This window comes from Papio anubis, chromosome 14 (genome assembly GCF_008728515.1).
Source record: "Papio anubis isolate 15944 chromosome 14, Panubis1.0, whole genome shotgun sequence".
NCBI lineage: Eukaryota > Metazoa > Chordata > Mammalia > Primates > Cercopithecidae > Papio > Papio anubis.
Window position 1 is genome coordinate 20,782,679 of NC_044989.1, and position 15,911 is coordinate 20,798,589.

Here is a 15,911-nt window from a genome sequence, read left to right on the forward strand (position 1 = left end):
TTTTTTTTTTTTTGAGACGGAGTCTTGCTCGCTCTTTCGCCCAGGTTGGAGTGCAATGGTGTGATCTCAACTCACTGCAAGCTCCGCCTCCTGGGTTCACGCCATTCTCCTGCCTCCTGCCTCTCAGCCTCCCAAGTAGCTGGGACTACAGGCACCCTCCACTGCGCCCAGCTAATTTTTTGTATTTTTTGTAGAGATGGGGTTTCACCTTGTTAGCCAGGATGGTCTCGATCTCCTGACCTCGTGATCCGCCCGTCTCGGCCTCCCAAAGTGCTGGGATTACAGGCGTGAGCCACCGCGCCCAGCCAAGATTACATCTTGAAAACTCATTTTAAATTGAAAATACTGTAAGTTGAAGATGCATTTAATGCTGGCAACAAAAGAGATGGTCCCTGACTTACCATGGTTCAATTTAGGATTTTCAATTTCACGATAGTGTGGAAGCAATACACATTCAGTAGAAACTGTACCTCCTTTTTAAGTTGCAAGGAGCTCTTAGATTTCTATGGGGTTATGTCCCCAAAAATTCCCTGTAAAGCTGAAAAATCTTAAGTCAAACCATCGTAAGTCTGAGAACATCTCGTGTATATTGTGTGAGGTCAGGGTCTGACTTCATTCTTTTGCATGTGGGTATCCATTTTTTTTCAGGACCATTTTTTGAAAATATTATTATTTCCCCATGAATAAACTTGGCATCTTGTCAATGTTTACCTTTTTCAGTGTGTTAATGTTGACACTCATGGTGCAAAAGCAATGGTGGGTAAAACTGCTGGCACCTTGCTGTGAATCAAGGCAATGGCACCAAACTATTGGTAGTCATTTTATTATTTACTACCAAACACTTGCAATAAAAAAGGTGGCAGTTTCACTTTAAAATGTCCTTGATCTAGCAGTAAAAATGAATGATATTGAAGCATGATCCTTGAAAATATGTCTTTTTAATATTCCATGTGATGAAATGGGAGGTACTCATAAAAGCACATCTGTTGATACTGAACTGTGCAGATTGACTCTAGGAAAAGCATTTGATGTAACGATTTGAGCTGCAAACCAGTGTGGCAAACTGAGTCAGATTTGGGTACTTGGCACATTGAAGCAAGCTCCTCACTTGGAGGAAAACAACTGACAGTATTTGTCAATGATAAAATCCAAGTTTTAAAGCAAAAATTAGAAAAGTCAGGAAAGTTATGTCTGCCATTCTGAGTTTGATGGTATCCCCAAATTTGATGACTTTTCTGATGAGATTGCTGGTGATACCAGTCAGTTTTATTTGGGAATGTTGGGTAGTGTAGTATGTCCACATATGGAAGATCTGTACATCTAACCAATATTTTCAAATTAATCCATGTGATATCTTATAAAATCATGCATATTTAAATATTTCAAAGTACAAGATAGGTAGGCCAGTAGATTTTTAAGTTAACAATACAAAAAGTTCCCTTATGATTTTATATTCCACACTGTAAACTAACTTCGAAGAAACTACTACTCATTGAGTTGTTGTGCATATCAAAGAAGAATGTCTTCAGTTATATGAAAAAGCTTTTAATGTTCTCCTCCCTTCTCCAACTATGTGTCTGTATAGCTAGATTTTCTTCACATCCTTCACCCAGAATAGCCTATTGCAACACATTAAATGTAGAAGCAGATATGAGAATCCAGCTTAGTTTCTATTAAGCAGACATTAAAGAGATTTGTAAAAATTATAGTACCATGTCACTTTTCACTATTTTTTTCGGTTTTAGGAAATATAACCATCTCTCATGAAAATATCTATGTTTTTAGTGGGTTTAGTATTTTTAAATGAATTAAATATATTTAAAATTTCTATTTTTATTTCTAAAATGATAAATGTTCATAGATATAAGTCACATAAATGAAAACTCTCTGAGATCTTCAGTGATTTGTAGGACTATAAATGTGTCCTGAGAACAAAGGTTTGAGAACCACTAGTTTAATAGAACTTTTTTGTTGCTTTTGATAGAGAGGGTAGGGAGGGGCTAGGGACTGTTAAGTTTGTGGGAGGTTACAGTTTTAATTAGAATAGTCAGGGAATGCTTCACCTAGAGGGGATCTTCTGACCAAAACTTGAAGGAAGTGAGGAAGCAAGCTATGCTCTGACAGCAGTTAAGCCCAAAGCCCAAAGGTGAAAAGATTCGTGGAATGGCAAGGGAGGCATTGTAGCTTCAGTGTAATAAGTGAGGGGAATGTAATAGGAAATAAGGTAAGAGAAAACATGGGAGGTTTTGGTGTTGGTGGTGGTGGTGGTGATGGTTAGCCCTTTTGGACTTCATGAAGCCATTTTGATGGCTTTAATTTTCACTCAGTGAAATTAGAAGCCACTGATTTTTTTTTTTTTTTCTCTCTCAGCATATTGTATCTTATATTTTAAAAAGATCACTCTGGTTACAATGCTAAGAATATTCACAGGTTGAGATAGGCTGGAGTTAAGGCTAAAAGACTAGTAAGGAAGGTAGTATCACAGATGACAGAGGAAGGTAGTTTAGACCAGGGTTGTGGCAGCAGAATTGCAAGTGTCAGACTTTTATATGCTCTGGAAATGAACCCAGTAGAATTTCCTGGTGGATTGTGAGTGGAATGATAGTGGAGTCATAGATGATGAAGATATTTGTCTTGAGAAAATCCTTCATGCAGTAAATTAAATTGATTTCAATGTTGTTTACAGCTTCATTTTTTGGCTATAATTAACAAAATTAATATATTTAAAAAATTGTATGGCCTCTGGGTTTTGTCTCCTAAAAGATGTCTCTCTTAGTAAGATTAGAAAAATATTCTTGTATTTTCTTCTACCTCTTTTAGATAGTTTCAATAAATTAGTTCTTTTATCTACCTGGTGTTTGTTTTTGCTCTCATTAAAGCAGTTTCTCAAATTCAGAACTGTTGACATATTGGGCTGAATAATTCTTTGTTTGTGGAAGAATGTGCTCTGCTGTGCATTATAGGATATTCAGCGGCCTTCCTGGCTTCTACCCACTAGAGATTGGTAGCACTCACTTTCTACCTCAGTTAAGACAACTAAATGTATTTCCAGATGCCCCCAAATGTTCCCTTGGGGAAAAAAATCACTCCTCGTTGTGAACTTCAGTAAAGAACGTTAAAAAAAATTAAGCCCTGATTTTGAAATATGCATACTCAAATAGTATACCCAGTTTTATTTTCATCACATCAGTGTCATTAACAAGATGAATCTAGAAACCATTCTGAATATATGGAAAAGACGGGAGGAGGAAAACCAAAGCACAGATGCTTCAACTTGAATCAGTCTTTTGGAACATAGTAACCTTGCCAGAATACTGCCAAAGTTTGAGCAGAATGATCTTAAATTTTGAAAAAGGAAGAATTAATAAGCAGATTGTGTCCCAGAATGGTGCTTTGCTTGTTTGTTTGTGTGGGTTTTTTTTTTTTTTTTGTATTTGCATCTTTCATTTTTATTTTGGTTCTTGTCCATGATTATGTAGTTTAGTTGAAACAACAGTGTAAAGCAGTGGAAATAATGTACATAGTGCACTGGACTGATAATCAGAAAACCTAATCAGAAACTTGAATCTCTTTTTACATTTCCATTTTGATCAATTTTGGTTTCAATTGATCTTCAGTTCTGTGGTCTGAAAAATGAAGAATCTTATTGTGAAGATCAGTTAAACTAGTGTACTAAAAACCTTAAAAAAATTTAAAGCATTATAAGGAGTTATTAATACAAGGAACTATTATTTTACCTGCTTTAAGATTTTTGACAAAATTTATATTTAAAACGTAAAATTGTATCATAGTTCTAGACCTGTACTTTGAAATACTGTAGTCACTAACCACATATAGCTATTGAGCATTTGATATGTGGTTAGTCCAAATTGAGATGTACGCTAAATGTAAAATGTACACCATAGTTTGAAGACTTAGTATTAAAAAGAAATCAAATATCATAATTTATGTTGATTACATGTTGAAATGATAGTGGTTTGGGTATATTGAGTTAAAATAGATTTCTCTTTTTAATTACTTTTTAATGGTGTTACTGGATTACTTTATATATATGGCTTAATTGTGTTTCTAGCGGACTCTACTGGTCTAGACTTATTTGATGTTAATTTATAGAAGATAAACTTCAGTGAGTGCCATTATCTATAATATATGTTCTATAGAATCAGGAAATTTTAGTATAGAAAGAGTTTTCCCTATCAATTTTAATAGTGTTTGCAGATTATATTTTCCTCAAACCTCAGGGGAACTGTGATGCTGTATATTTTTTATTTAGATTTAATTCAGGTGTTTGGGAACTTTGGATTTCAATTTGATTTTTTTAAATATAATTTTTATACAAAACATTCAAATATTATATACTAAATTTAAAAGCAGAGAAGAGCACTAGTTAGTGCCATTAGATGAACTCATTGATTGTTTAAGTTGTGGCTCTCCCATATTTTTGTTTGCTCTATCTGTGTTGGATCATGTATAATTTTGGAAGCAGGTAGACTGTTCCATATTTGTGAGCCTGATTTTCCCGATACTGTGCTATCAAACATCGTAAGTCAAATTATATGATGAGGCTGCTATTGGCTTGTGTTTAATAGAATAACTTCATTAGTTTCATTTACTGACTTCACAATTAAATTTTATAAACGTATGAAATTGTTAGAACACTAATGAATCCACTTTATAGGTATTTTGATTTTTGCAAAAAATACCTTTTGCGTTTTACATTTGTTTAAGATTTTGGCTGCAGAAAAATGGTTTGAAATACCCTAATTTAATTAAACTTTTCATTTTACAGATTTAGAGTCTGATTCTAAGGAAAAATAGTTTGCCAAATTTCACACAATTAATTGAGTACTGATATCTGAATCCTGTGTATACAGTGTAAGTACTTTCTGTGATGTAGTAGTCTTCTAAGGATTGTTATATTTGAGTAGGGGTTGGATCTAGAACATCTTGATTTAAATTATGTCTTTAAAATAATATATTTGTTCATTGTGTAAAATAGTTTTAAATTTTATATATATTATATTTATATATAAATGTAATATATAGTTTATATAAATATATGAACATATTTATTATATTTATATAAATATTTAAATATAATTTATTATATATTATACAAACATAATATAATATATACTATATAAAAATATATAATATAAATATATAAAATATAAAATATATAAATATAATATATATTTTTATTATATATTATATAAAAATATATTCTATAAATATGTTTATAGAATTTATATATTATATAAATTCTATATATAAATATATATTTTATAAATATATTTGTATAATATATAATCTATATTAGGTATAGAATATATTTTGTATATAAATATATTTTATATATTATATATTTTAAAAGAGACATATACATTATATAATATATTTAATATATTTTAAAAGATATATATACATTTTATATATAAATATATATAATTAAAAAGATGTATATATACATACTTGAATTTTCTTTGAATTATTTTCATTTGGTCTTTAGGCACCCAAGGATAGGAGCTTTATCCATAACACTTGGAACTTTCTTCATGATCCTGTTGAGTAAGCACTGTAGAGGCAGGTGAAAGAGGTTGACTGACATCCTGACTGACAGGAGAGGTTGTGCTGTCTACCTGATTAAGATATTTTTTTCATTGTGGGGCCCTCTGGTGAGCATCACATGGGACCTAAAATTTTCCTATGTACCAATTCATAGAGGCTCATTCACATACCTCTTCTTCAGACTTTTTTGTAATAAGTCTTCCAGTCTTATTCCTTCAGCATTCCTAATCATCCTGCAGAAACTATTAGCCATTATATATTAATATGCATAGGTTATTAACTCAAGCAATTTCTTCTTTAGGCAAAGTAGATGTAATGGTAGGTCTTTCTACTGTGAAGATTTTCTTTCATTTCTTAGTCTGACACCCTGCCCCCATTACCGCCCCCCACCCGGGTTGGGGTGTAATGCCTCAGGAATGTATTTCTGGATGTTACTGGCATTAAGTGAGAGCCATGTATAAACCAGATGTTTACCCCCTCTGATGTGAAATTCCCCAGGAGGCCATCTGTATTGTTTGATGGAGAGACAGTGATGTGGAGGAGTAGATTTTTGATAGTTTGAATAACCTATTTAAAAACTTCCTTGTGCCTTTGGGCTTGCTTTGTCTTACATGTTCTGTATATACCACCTCTGTTTAATGAAGGAGATCTCCTGGGTACATCTACTTTTTATACATTAAAAAGGGTGGCATGGTTCCTGAAAGATGTATGTAAATGTTTTCTTTCCCATATACCCATGTGAATGGTCACAGGGCCTTTTAGGTGAATGCCAGGAAGACAGTTTTGGTATAATGCAGTATAGGATTATTTGAGAGTACCTGATTGTCTCTTGATGTAAGGAATTAATGGGGCTATAAACTGAGTAAAGTATAGGAATTGGGTGAAGGCCTGTGACTAAATAATGACAACATTTAGACTTTGGTGAGAGTTTATATTCTGGCCCTATATACTCCTCTTTCATCTTTTTATCTTTTTCCTCTGAGCTTTGGGGTATTCTGTCAAAATTTTCTTCTAATTTATCTTTATTTTAGGTTTCATTTTCCCATTATAGTTTTAAATCTATCATGTGTGTATAGTTCATCCTAATATTAGTTGTTATATTTTCACCTTTTGACCTTTTTGAGAACAGGACTTTGCTATTTCTTTCAGTACATCTATTTCTATGGAGTAGCATTTCCTTGTTTTTTTTTTTTTTTAAGAGGATCCCTCATTTTTGAGGGGAGGGCATGCAATGTTTTTCTCTTACTTGTCCTCATAGTAATAAATTGATGCCTGTCGACTGTTAACTCAGAGTCAAGGAAGAGTTGAGCTGTATTCTGTCACAGTAGACGATGGTTCTTGCCTGAAATTGGGGATTATTTATATTTCTTGCATATTTGCCTTATTTTTAGAATCCTAAAAATCCACAGATTAGCTATGGTAGAAAATTTTGCCTTGATGCTATAGATTCCTTCCCTTTTCCACTTATTGTGGCCAGTCATGCCAGTGATAAGGTGTGGATGTACCTAACCTACTTCAGTGTCTTTCTATGCTTGGCTTCCCTTATTGGTGTCCAGGTCTCAGCTGATTTCCCTCAATCAAAGATGAATCCCGGGGTTGCATAATGATACTGATAAGAGTCCAAATATTTCGAATTCAGCATAAAGTGGGGAGTGCAAACAATGTGCCCCTTTTTGGTTCACCATCTGCCCTTTCTTCTAGCACTCACCTCTTTGAGTTATAGATTGTTGGAAAGAGTCTGCATGAAGGAAAGTGGTTGTCTCACAGGAGAAGGAGGTCCCCAATGAGGCTAATTTGGCTCCTTTCATTACACCACATCTGTCCAATATCCAGCTGGAATTTGTTAAAGTTTCTGGAAAATAAAGGTTGCTCCTCTCTGTTTTCCAGTGATGATATTCTTCCTATTAAAAAAAGGTTTTGTAATATTTCAATGAAAAATTTTAAAAGTATAGAAAAGAGTGAATGTTAGACTTTGTTTATTTCACCAGCATCTTATTCAGTGTGTATAATTTTTATCAACATGTTTAAATTTGATAAAATACAGGCATATAATTATTTTTAGTTTTATGTTTATATGCCAAACATAAGGCTAATTGCAGTTAACTTTGATAGCTAATGAGTAATTATTATTTGCTTTTTAGAAAATGGATTCTACATCTCTCTTACCAACATTTTTAGATGTGGATCTGACAATATCACATATTAAATGTCTTCCCAAGGATATTCTGGTGAAATTTCAAGGCATAAATAATAATGAATGCGAGTTTGACTACCACATATTGCAGAGAGAAATACAACATACTCCAAAAGTGAAAAATAATGTGGAAATTGATGAATTTTGTTTGGTGGAAGAAAGAGTATCTGGAGAATGGCAGAGAGGAAGAGTCGTGGGAAAGAAAAATGAACTCTATACAGTGCTCCTCATAGATCGTGGAGAAGAACTAAGAGTTGCTGGTCCACAGATTGCTTCAGCCTGTGGCAATTTGTTTGAGCTACCGCCACGGGTAGTATTTGGCATTTTTGCGAATATACTACCAGTTGGGGAAAAATGGTCCCCTAAAGCTTTGAATTATTTCAAGTCATTAGTAGGAATACAAGTGAAAGGTTATGTGCAAGCTATTTTACCTCTGCAAATGTTTCTTTTTGAAGTGCCAAAAATTATATCTCAGGCTCTCGAGTTACAATTAGGAAGACTTGTTGATGGAGATTCATTTCGTCTTATTGTGGAAATGTTAGAAGAATTCCCTCAACAAATGCCAGATTTATCGCAACATAAAAGACCTGAATTGTCATTAGGTGATAAAGACACTTCACTTGATATTCAACATGTTCTGGATAAGTTGCAGCCATCTTTGTCAGTAGGAAGTACTGAAAGTGTAAAGGTATCATCTGCATTGAGCCCAAGTAAATTTTATTGTCAGTTAATTAAATGGACTCCAGAACTAGAAAACTTGACAGCACATATGACTTTACATTATGATACGATCTGTCAAGAAACTAGTCCCACATGTGATAATTTTGGACTACTTTGTGTTGCCAGAAGGCGAAATGGACAGTGGCATAGAGGAATTCTTCAGCAGCTCTTGCCCCCAAATCAAGTAAAAATTTGGTTTATGGATTATGGCAGTAGCGAGGCTATACCCTCAATTTATGTAAAGAAACTTAAACAAGATTTTATTTTAGTACCATTATTTTCATTTCCATGTTCTCTGACATGTTTGCACAGTGAAGGTAGAGATGCAAGAACATTTCAACTGAGTATATTTAAACAGGCCTTATTAGGACAAGTGGTATATGCACACATTGATTGGTTCAATAAGGATGAGCATTTGTATTATGTGACATTACAAACTCAAGAGTCTACAGTTAATTCTAAGTGTCTACTGAAGACTGTAGGCACACAAGTACTTTGTCCGATGTCTGATTCAAAAATATCCAATATCTTGAGTGAGACAAATGTGTCTGATGTAAACAGCTTTGCAGTTGAGAGTTTTATGGGAAATATTGAATGGTCAATAGACTCTCTAAATAAAAAAGGCATTTTAAAAGTAGGTTTTCCCATTGAAACAGTAGAAATGGAGATAGAGGCTGCCTACATAGCTTTTATAGCATATGTATTAAACCCATCAAATTTCTGGGTACGCACTAATGACCATCAGAATGAATTTCAAGAAATAATGAAAAATATAAACAAATTTTATGATTTGTGTGAAAACGATGAAATGATTCTAAGAAAACCTGAACCTGGATTATTTTGTTGTGCTAGATATAGCAAGGACAGACGTTTTTACAGAGCTGTCATCACTGAAATTAATGGTTATAAGATTAATGTTTATTTTTTGGATTATGGTAATACTGATTCCATACCATTTTTTGATGTAAAAATTTTGCTTCCAGAATTTTGTGAGTTACCTGCCTTAGCAATGTGCTGTTCACTTGCACATATATTTCCTGTTGAAGATTTATGGACTAAGGCTGCAATTGATTATTTTAAAAAATTAGTTTTGAACAAAGCAATTTTGCTTCAGGTTATAGCAAAAAAAGATGACAAATACACCGTAAATATTCAAAGTGTTGAAGCCTCAGAAAATATTGATGTTATCTCTCTTATGTTACAAGCTGGATATGCAGAATATTATCAAGTAGAACTAAAATATTTTCCAAAATCTGCAAGTGAATATTCAATGTTAAATTCAAAATCTAAAAACAAAGTTAATATTAAAAAAGTCATATCTGCCCTTCTTGAAGGACCTAAATCTAAAAAGTACCTTTCAAATAACCTAGTAGAAAATAACTTGTCTTTGCCAAAGTCCCCAGCTGTTAATGTCTCAGATTTAAAAAATCCTTTCACCTTGTCTGTGGGACCTGAGTCATCCTGGTCTTATAAAGAATATAGTTTTAAACCAGGAACAGTTCTTGAAGTTAAATGTTCCTATTATTATGGCCCAGGTGACTTTTCATGCCAACTCCAATGTAAGTTAGAAGACCTAAAATTACTAATGGAGCAAATTCAGAATTACTATAGTATTCATTCTGATCCTTACGAGATTGGGCAGACTGCTTGTGTTGCTAAGTTTTCTGGGAAGTGGTATAGAGCTGCTGTTTTGACACAAGTATCAAAAGAAGTTGACATAGTATTTGTTGACTATGGTTACCAAAAAAGGGTTTTAATTAAAGATCTTTGTGCAATTAACCCACGTTTTCTCTTGCTAGAAAGCCAAGCCTTCAGATGTTGTCTTAACCATTTTATTGATCCTGTTAGTTGTAAATTATTCAGTTGGACAAGAAAAGCATTCAGAGACTTGCGGAATTTTATCTCTTCATCTAGAGGGTTATTGACTTGTATCATCTATGCCTTAGTTATTATACATCCCAACCATTTATATAACTTAGTGGATTTACAGTCCTCATTGACTAGTGCAAAAGAATTTCTTATGAATCGTGGCTCTGCTCAGTATATCACATTATCAGAGACATTCCCATCTTTAGTTAGTCTTTACAGTTACTGTTATTCTTCCTTTAATATAAAAATTGGAAGTGAAGAAGAAGTATATATATCTCACATATATAGTCCCAAAAAGTTTTATTGCCAGCTTGGCAGAAATAATAAAGATCTAGAGATGATAGAAACAAAAATCACAGAGAGCAGTAACCTCAAAAATTGTCCAAAATATGATTCTAATAAAATGAGAGTGTGCATATCTAAGTATGTAGAAGATGGTCTCTCATATAGAGCTTTAGCAGTACCAACAGATTCATCATCTGAATTTCAAGTCTATTTTGTAGACTTTGGAAATAAGCAATTAGTAGGAGAAAATATGTTGAGGGCCATTTCAGCTCAGTTTCCAGAGTTGTTGTTTACACCTATGCAAGCTGTTAAGTGTTTTTTGTCAGATCTTAGAGATGTAGATATTCCAGCAGAAATCAGTAGTTGGTTTAAAGACAATTTCTTGGGAAAACCATTAAAGGCGATAATATTGTCACAGGAGTCAGATGGACAGCTTGGTATAGAATTGTATGATGGATCTCAATATATAAATGAGAAAATTAAAGTGTTGCTTCATGCTTATGGAAAAAGACATTGTGACCAAGCATGCTGCATGGAAAAGAGTAATAAAATAAATGAGAATAAGAGACTTACTACTTCTTTGAAAGGCAGAACAGGAAACAACTATCGCCATAATGTGATTAATAAAACGAGTCCAGTAACATATTCCGAAAGAAAAATGGATCAATTGATGCATCCCAAAAGTATATATGCTAGGTTTTTGAAGCCATCAGTTTGTTATAAAATGGAACCGGTGTCAAAAAACAAAATGAAGAATTCTTTGAATGATGGGCTTAAAGGTATAAAAATTGCCCCTGGAGCTGCACATATTCTTGAGAACAGGGGTGTGCGTCAAAAACCACTAAAGGTTGTATCACAGTCTTTTATCAGAGCATTAAATCAAACATCCTCACAAAACCCATATGACCTTATTAGGCCACGGATTAAAGACCTTCCTCAACCCCAAATTTATTTGAATGCCAAAGTTAAAGGGTATGTATCTAATATCAGTAATCCAGCAAGTTTCCATATTCAGCTTGCTGAGAATGAAAGTATAATTATCAGACTTGCTGATGCTCTAAATACAACAGCAAGGAGATTGAAAGAGAAAAAATCAGTTACACTTCTAGTGGGAGATCTTGTAGTTGCGGAATATTCTGGTGACAATGCCATTTACAGGGCAGTAATTAAGAAAATTTTGCCAGGAAATTCTTTTGAAGTAGAATTTATTGACTATGGTAACTCTGCAATAGTAAACACATGTAAAATTTATGAACTTCAGAGGGAATTTCTAACTGTTCCTCAGCTAGGAATCCATTCTTTTCTTAGTGGAGTAAAATGGAATGAGCCTGATGAAATATGGGATGACAAAACTGTGGATTATTTTACTTCGAAAGTACATAACAAAACAGTTTATTGTGAATTTTTGAAAAAGCATGATCAGAAGTGGGAAGTAAATTTGATTTGTGATGAAAGATGTGTCATTAATGAACTACTGAAATGGAAAGCGTGTTCAAAACTACAGAAGTCAGCATTGCAAATGCCTCAGGTTCTCGCTCAAAAGGTGAGCCCAGGTGATAATAATGAAATGAAGAAAGGAAAATCAAATGAGTCTGAAGGTTCTATGAATTCGAACCAACAGCTGTTTAAAATTCCTTTCGAAGAATTCAAACCTGGACAACTTGAAAAAGCTGAAATGCTTAATGTTTCCAAAAGTGGAAGATTTTATGTGAAGTTATCCAAAAATGAAAAGATTTTATCAGATTTAATAGTATTAATTACTAAAGAAGAAAAAAATTCCCCCTTTTTATCAATGGAAAGTATTGAAAAAGGTTTAGAATGCTTGGCAAAATCTAAAAATACCTTGAAATGGCATCGATCAAAAGTGGAAGAAAAATATGTTGATGATAAAGTACTTGTTTTTTTAGTAGATTGTGGTATCTATGAAATAGTGCCTGTATGTAATACCAAGCTGCTTAGTAACGAAATAAGAAATATTCCTAGACAAGCTGTACCTTGTAAATGGATTTGGTTTGAAAATTCTAAGAACATGTCATTTGAGGGCTTATTTGCTCATTTGGAAATAAATATTCTTTTCCTGAAATATTTAGATGCTGTTTGGGAAGTAGAAATTTTGGTAGATGACCTGTTACTTTTGGAATACTTAAATTTGAATACAGTTCATGTTGAAGAAAACAAACTTAGACCTGCAGAAATTGTTTACAACTTTGAATCTAAGACTCCTGTATCATCATGCACAATAAAATCGTTTACTTGGGTTCAATTTCAAAATGATAGGCAGTATTCTGGTATTGCAACTGCTGTTTCTGATCCATCAGACTTCAGTATTCAGTTAGAAGATTTCTTTGACATAATGAAATATCTTTTTATGTTGCTTTCTGATCTCCCGGAGACCTTACAAACATTGCCTCAGGAGTTCATAATTCCCGGTTCTAGTTGTTTGTTCAAATATAAATCGGAAGATCAGTGGAATAGAGTAGAAATTTCTGAAGTCTTACCTCATTCTTTATGTCTTGTGTTGATTGACTATGGATTTTCTTTTTATATACATTATTCAGAAATTATAAATCTTAAAGTTGTTCCTGAGGAACTTTTGAATTTGCCAAGGCTGAGTTATCCATGTATTTTATATGGTATCTTACCTGCTAAAGGAAAACATTGGAGTGAAGAAGCCAAAAGCTTTTTTCGAGATTTCCTAAGTAAACCAGACCTAGTTTTTCAGTTTAGGGAATATAATTCTGAAACAAAACTGAAAGTAGATGTCATTCATGAGAAAAAGAATTTGGCAGATATATTAGTTGCATCTGGTCTCGCAACTTATTCTAAAGATTCAGCTCATCTTGATGCAATTACTGCTACTGACTCTACTAAAAATCCAGTATAAATTACAGAGTAAGCCTATTTTCCCATTGTTAGATCAAAATTGTTACAAAAAACAAAATATAAATTTTACATGCACTGAGAAACAAAAGTGTAAACAGAAATCTACAAAGAGGAAAGATGTCTGTAAGAACCTCTTAAGGAAAATTCGTATTAGTAAAAGATCACATTCTAGAAATTTAACAGTGAGAAAGAAAGTTGGTAGTGGAAAACATTTCCAGAGTGCCATTTTGTTTGATACATGTACAACAACTTCATTTTGGGAACTGCCCGATGGTTTGAAGAACAGCAGTTATGTTGAAGACATTTTTGAAAAACTACCAACCGAAGGAATACAGGAAAATAAGACAATGAACTTGAGAACAGCAGTAAAAACATCACATGATAATGAAAAAAAAAATCAGAAGAACACTTAAAAGGTAAATAGACATTTTTATAAAGTAGATTATTTTCTGTAGATTCTTTTTTTTATTCCTTAAAAGTTTTTCATGTACTAACATCCAAATTGAAAATAAATGGCAGGAAAACTTACTAGAAAATCTGGATAAATGGATGAACTGGAAGTGGCCACTATGATTATAAAACGTTGCTTCACTCTCTTTACATTTTTTGAATGGTGAAGTTTTTAGAATGTAGTCAAAGATTTTAACCACACATGCATGCACACATGCATGACATTTCACAAATAATTTCAGGGGTTTCATAAAACTCCTAAATGTCTGTAGATCTCATGTTAATAAATCTTGCTATTATTAGTGAGCTTCCTGGGCTCATTTTGAAGAATCATTTTTCTGTTATATATAGTTTTATATCATATGAAATGTCTTTAGGTGTTTTGAGTGTGCTTCTAGCATATTTCTGAACCAGATAAATTTATAAATAAACTGATTCTAGCATATTTTCTCTTAAATCTTTTAGATGTCAAACTGACCCTAAAATATTGTTAAAATTTTAATATTTTATGCACTACAATATTGTCTGATTTTGTTTATCCACATTACATTCATTTTCTGTATGGATTAGTTACTGAGGATTTTGTAGGCTGTAAAGAATGTTCCCTGGCAAATATTTGTTTTGACTTTATAAATAAAACGTATGTTATTCCACATTCTGTATTATTACTAACGTCATAACAGGCTATACTCTTTCAGTGAGTGGAAATATCTTGTTTTTACTGATGTAATGTTAGAACGTATTTTATTTGAATTTTACCTAGATGTTTTATAGTGAATTGATAAATGCTTTACAATTGGCGCCCTTTTCTATCTAATTTTTGAATCTTTCCTGATAGCAGTAGTGGTTATTGTAGCAATAGAAACAGCTACCATATTTTGAGTGCTTATTATGCTTCAGGCACTGTCTCAAGAGTCTTATATGTATTACCTCATTTAATGCTTATTACAACTCTACAAAGTATGTTGATATAAAGGTCTAGGAACCTAATAACTAGTACTCCACTTCGAGTTCTAAACCACTTTCAAATAAACCTCTTCAGAAGGAGAAAGATAATTGTTAAGCAAAATGTCACACTTAAACAAACAAAATAAATAAAACCAAAAACAATATTGAAGACTGGCTTATATTAATGGAAAAATTGGCTTACCAATAATGAAATAAGGAATTATTTAGACTTACACAGACGGTTATAGGCATAGACAAGAGAATCTTCTTGGGAGGGTACCCATGTAAAACAGCCTGAGGCAGTTCTCCCCAGAAAGAAAAGGAGGAGGAAGAGGCTAATCAAACATAGGTCTTTTTCCTTCCAAATGGACCAATGAGATTGACCTTACTTCTGGAAGGCATAAGTAAGAAGAACAAAGAGGCTAGGAGTATTATGCTAAGAGAGTGCCTCACCCATGAACCTCCACATGGAAGGAAACATCAGGAGTGGGAAAGAAGCATTTTCCTCCAAGCTATTATCACCACTTTATGGATGAGTCTCAGGGAAATTAAATATCTTGCCCATGAATTTAAAGCTGGTAAGTAAGGAACTGAGATGTTCAACTCAGATTTCTCTGTCTGCTTTTGTTTGTTATTTATACTGCCTTTTGAAAAGTAGTTAGCTTACTTGGGGAAGAGTTTCCTATAAACTCTTGGCACCAAACCATACATTTTGGCTCTTACATCCTTTACTGTTCCCTTACCTGTGCATGTGTCTAACTTCTTTTATGTTTTTTTCCCCATCAGATTCTTTAAGGACCCACTTTGGATCCCAGCTTCTATCTCATAGCACTCCTAACACACAGTGAATCACTGAGTGAGTTAAAGTAGCTGTTGTAAAAGCAGTTAGAAAACCAAACATTAAATTATACTTCAAAACACAGATTTGAAGTCCTATGTAAGGAAAAAAATCATGACTTTGTATGACAAATGTAAGAAATATAGTTTCATGGAC

At 33.2% G+C, this 15,911-nt stretch overlaps 1 protein-coding gene across 3 annotated transcripts in view; it reads left to right on the forward strand.

Moving 5' to 3' along the window:
• The window catches only part of TDRD15 (tudor domain containing 15), a 65,147-nt gene extending 50,525 nt beyond the window's left edge, over positions 1–14,622 (forward strand). For 2 of the 3 annotated variants that reach the window (XM_021924619.2, XM_021924618.2), the window contains exons 3-4: positions 4,790–4,875; positions 7,710–14,622. In XM_021924619.2, the coding sequence (XP_021780311.2) occupies positions 7,713–13,520 (5,808 nt within the window). In that variant the 5' untranslated portion in view covers positions 4,790–4,875; positions 7,710–7,712 and the 3' untranslated portion in view covers positions 13,521–14,622. Of the gene's footprint in view, positions 1–273; positions 4,876–7,709 lie in introns of those variants that run through there. The other variant, XM_021924621.2, reaches the window with a different exon arrangement.
• The last annotated feature ends 1,289 nt before the right edge of the window (positions 14,623–15,911 follow it).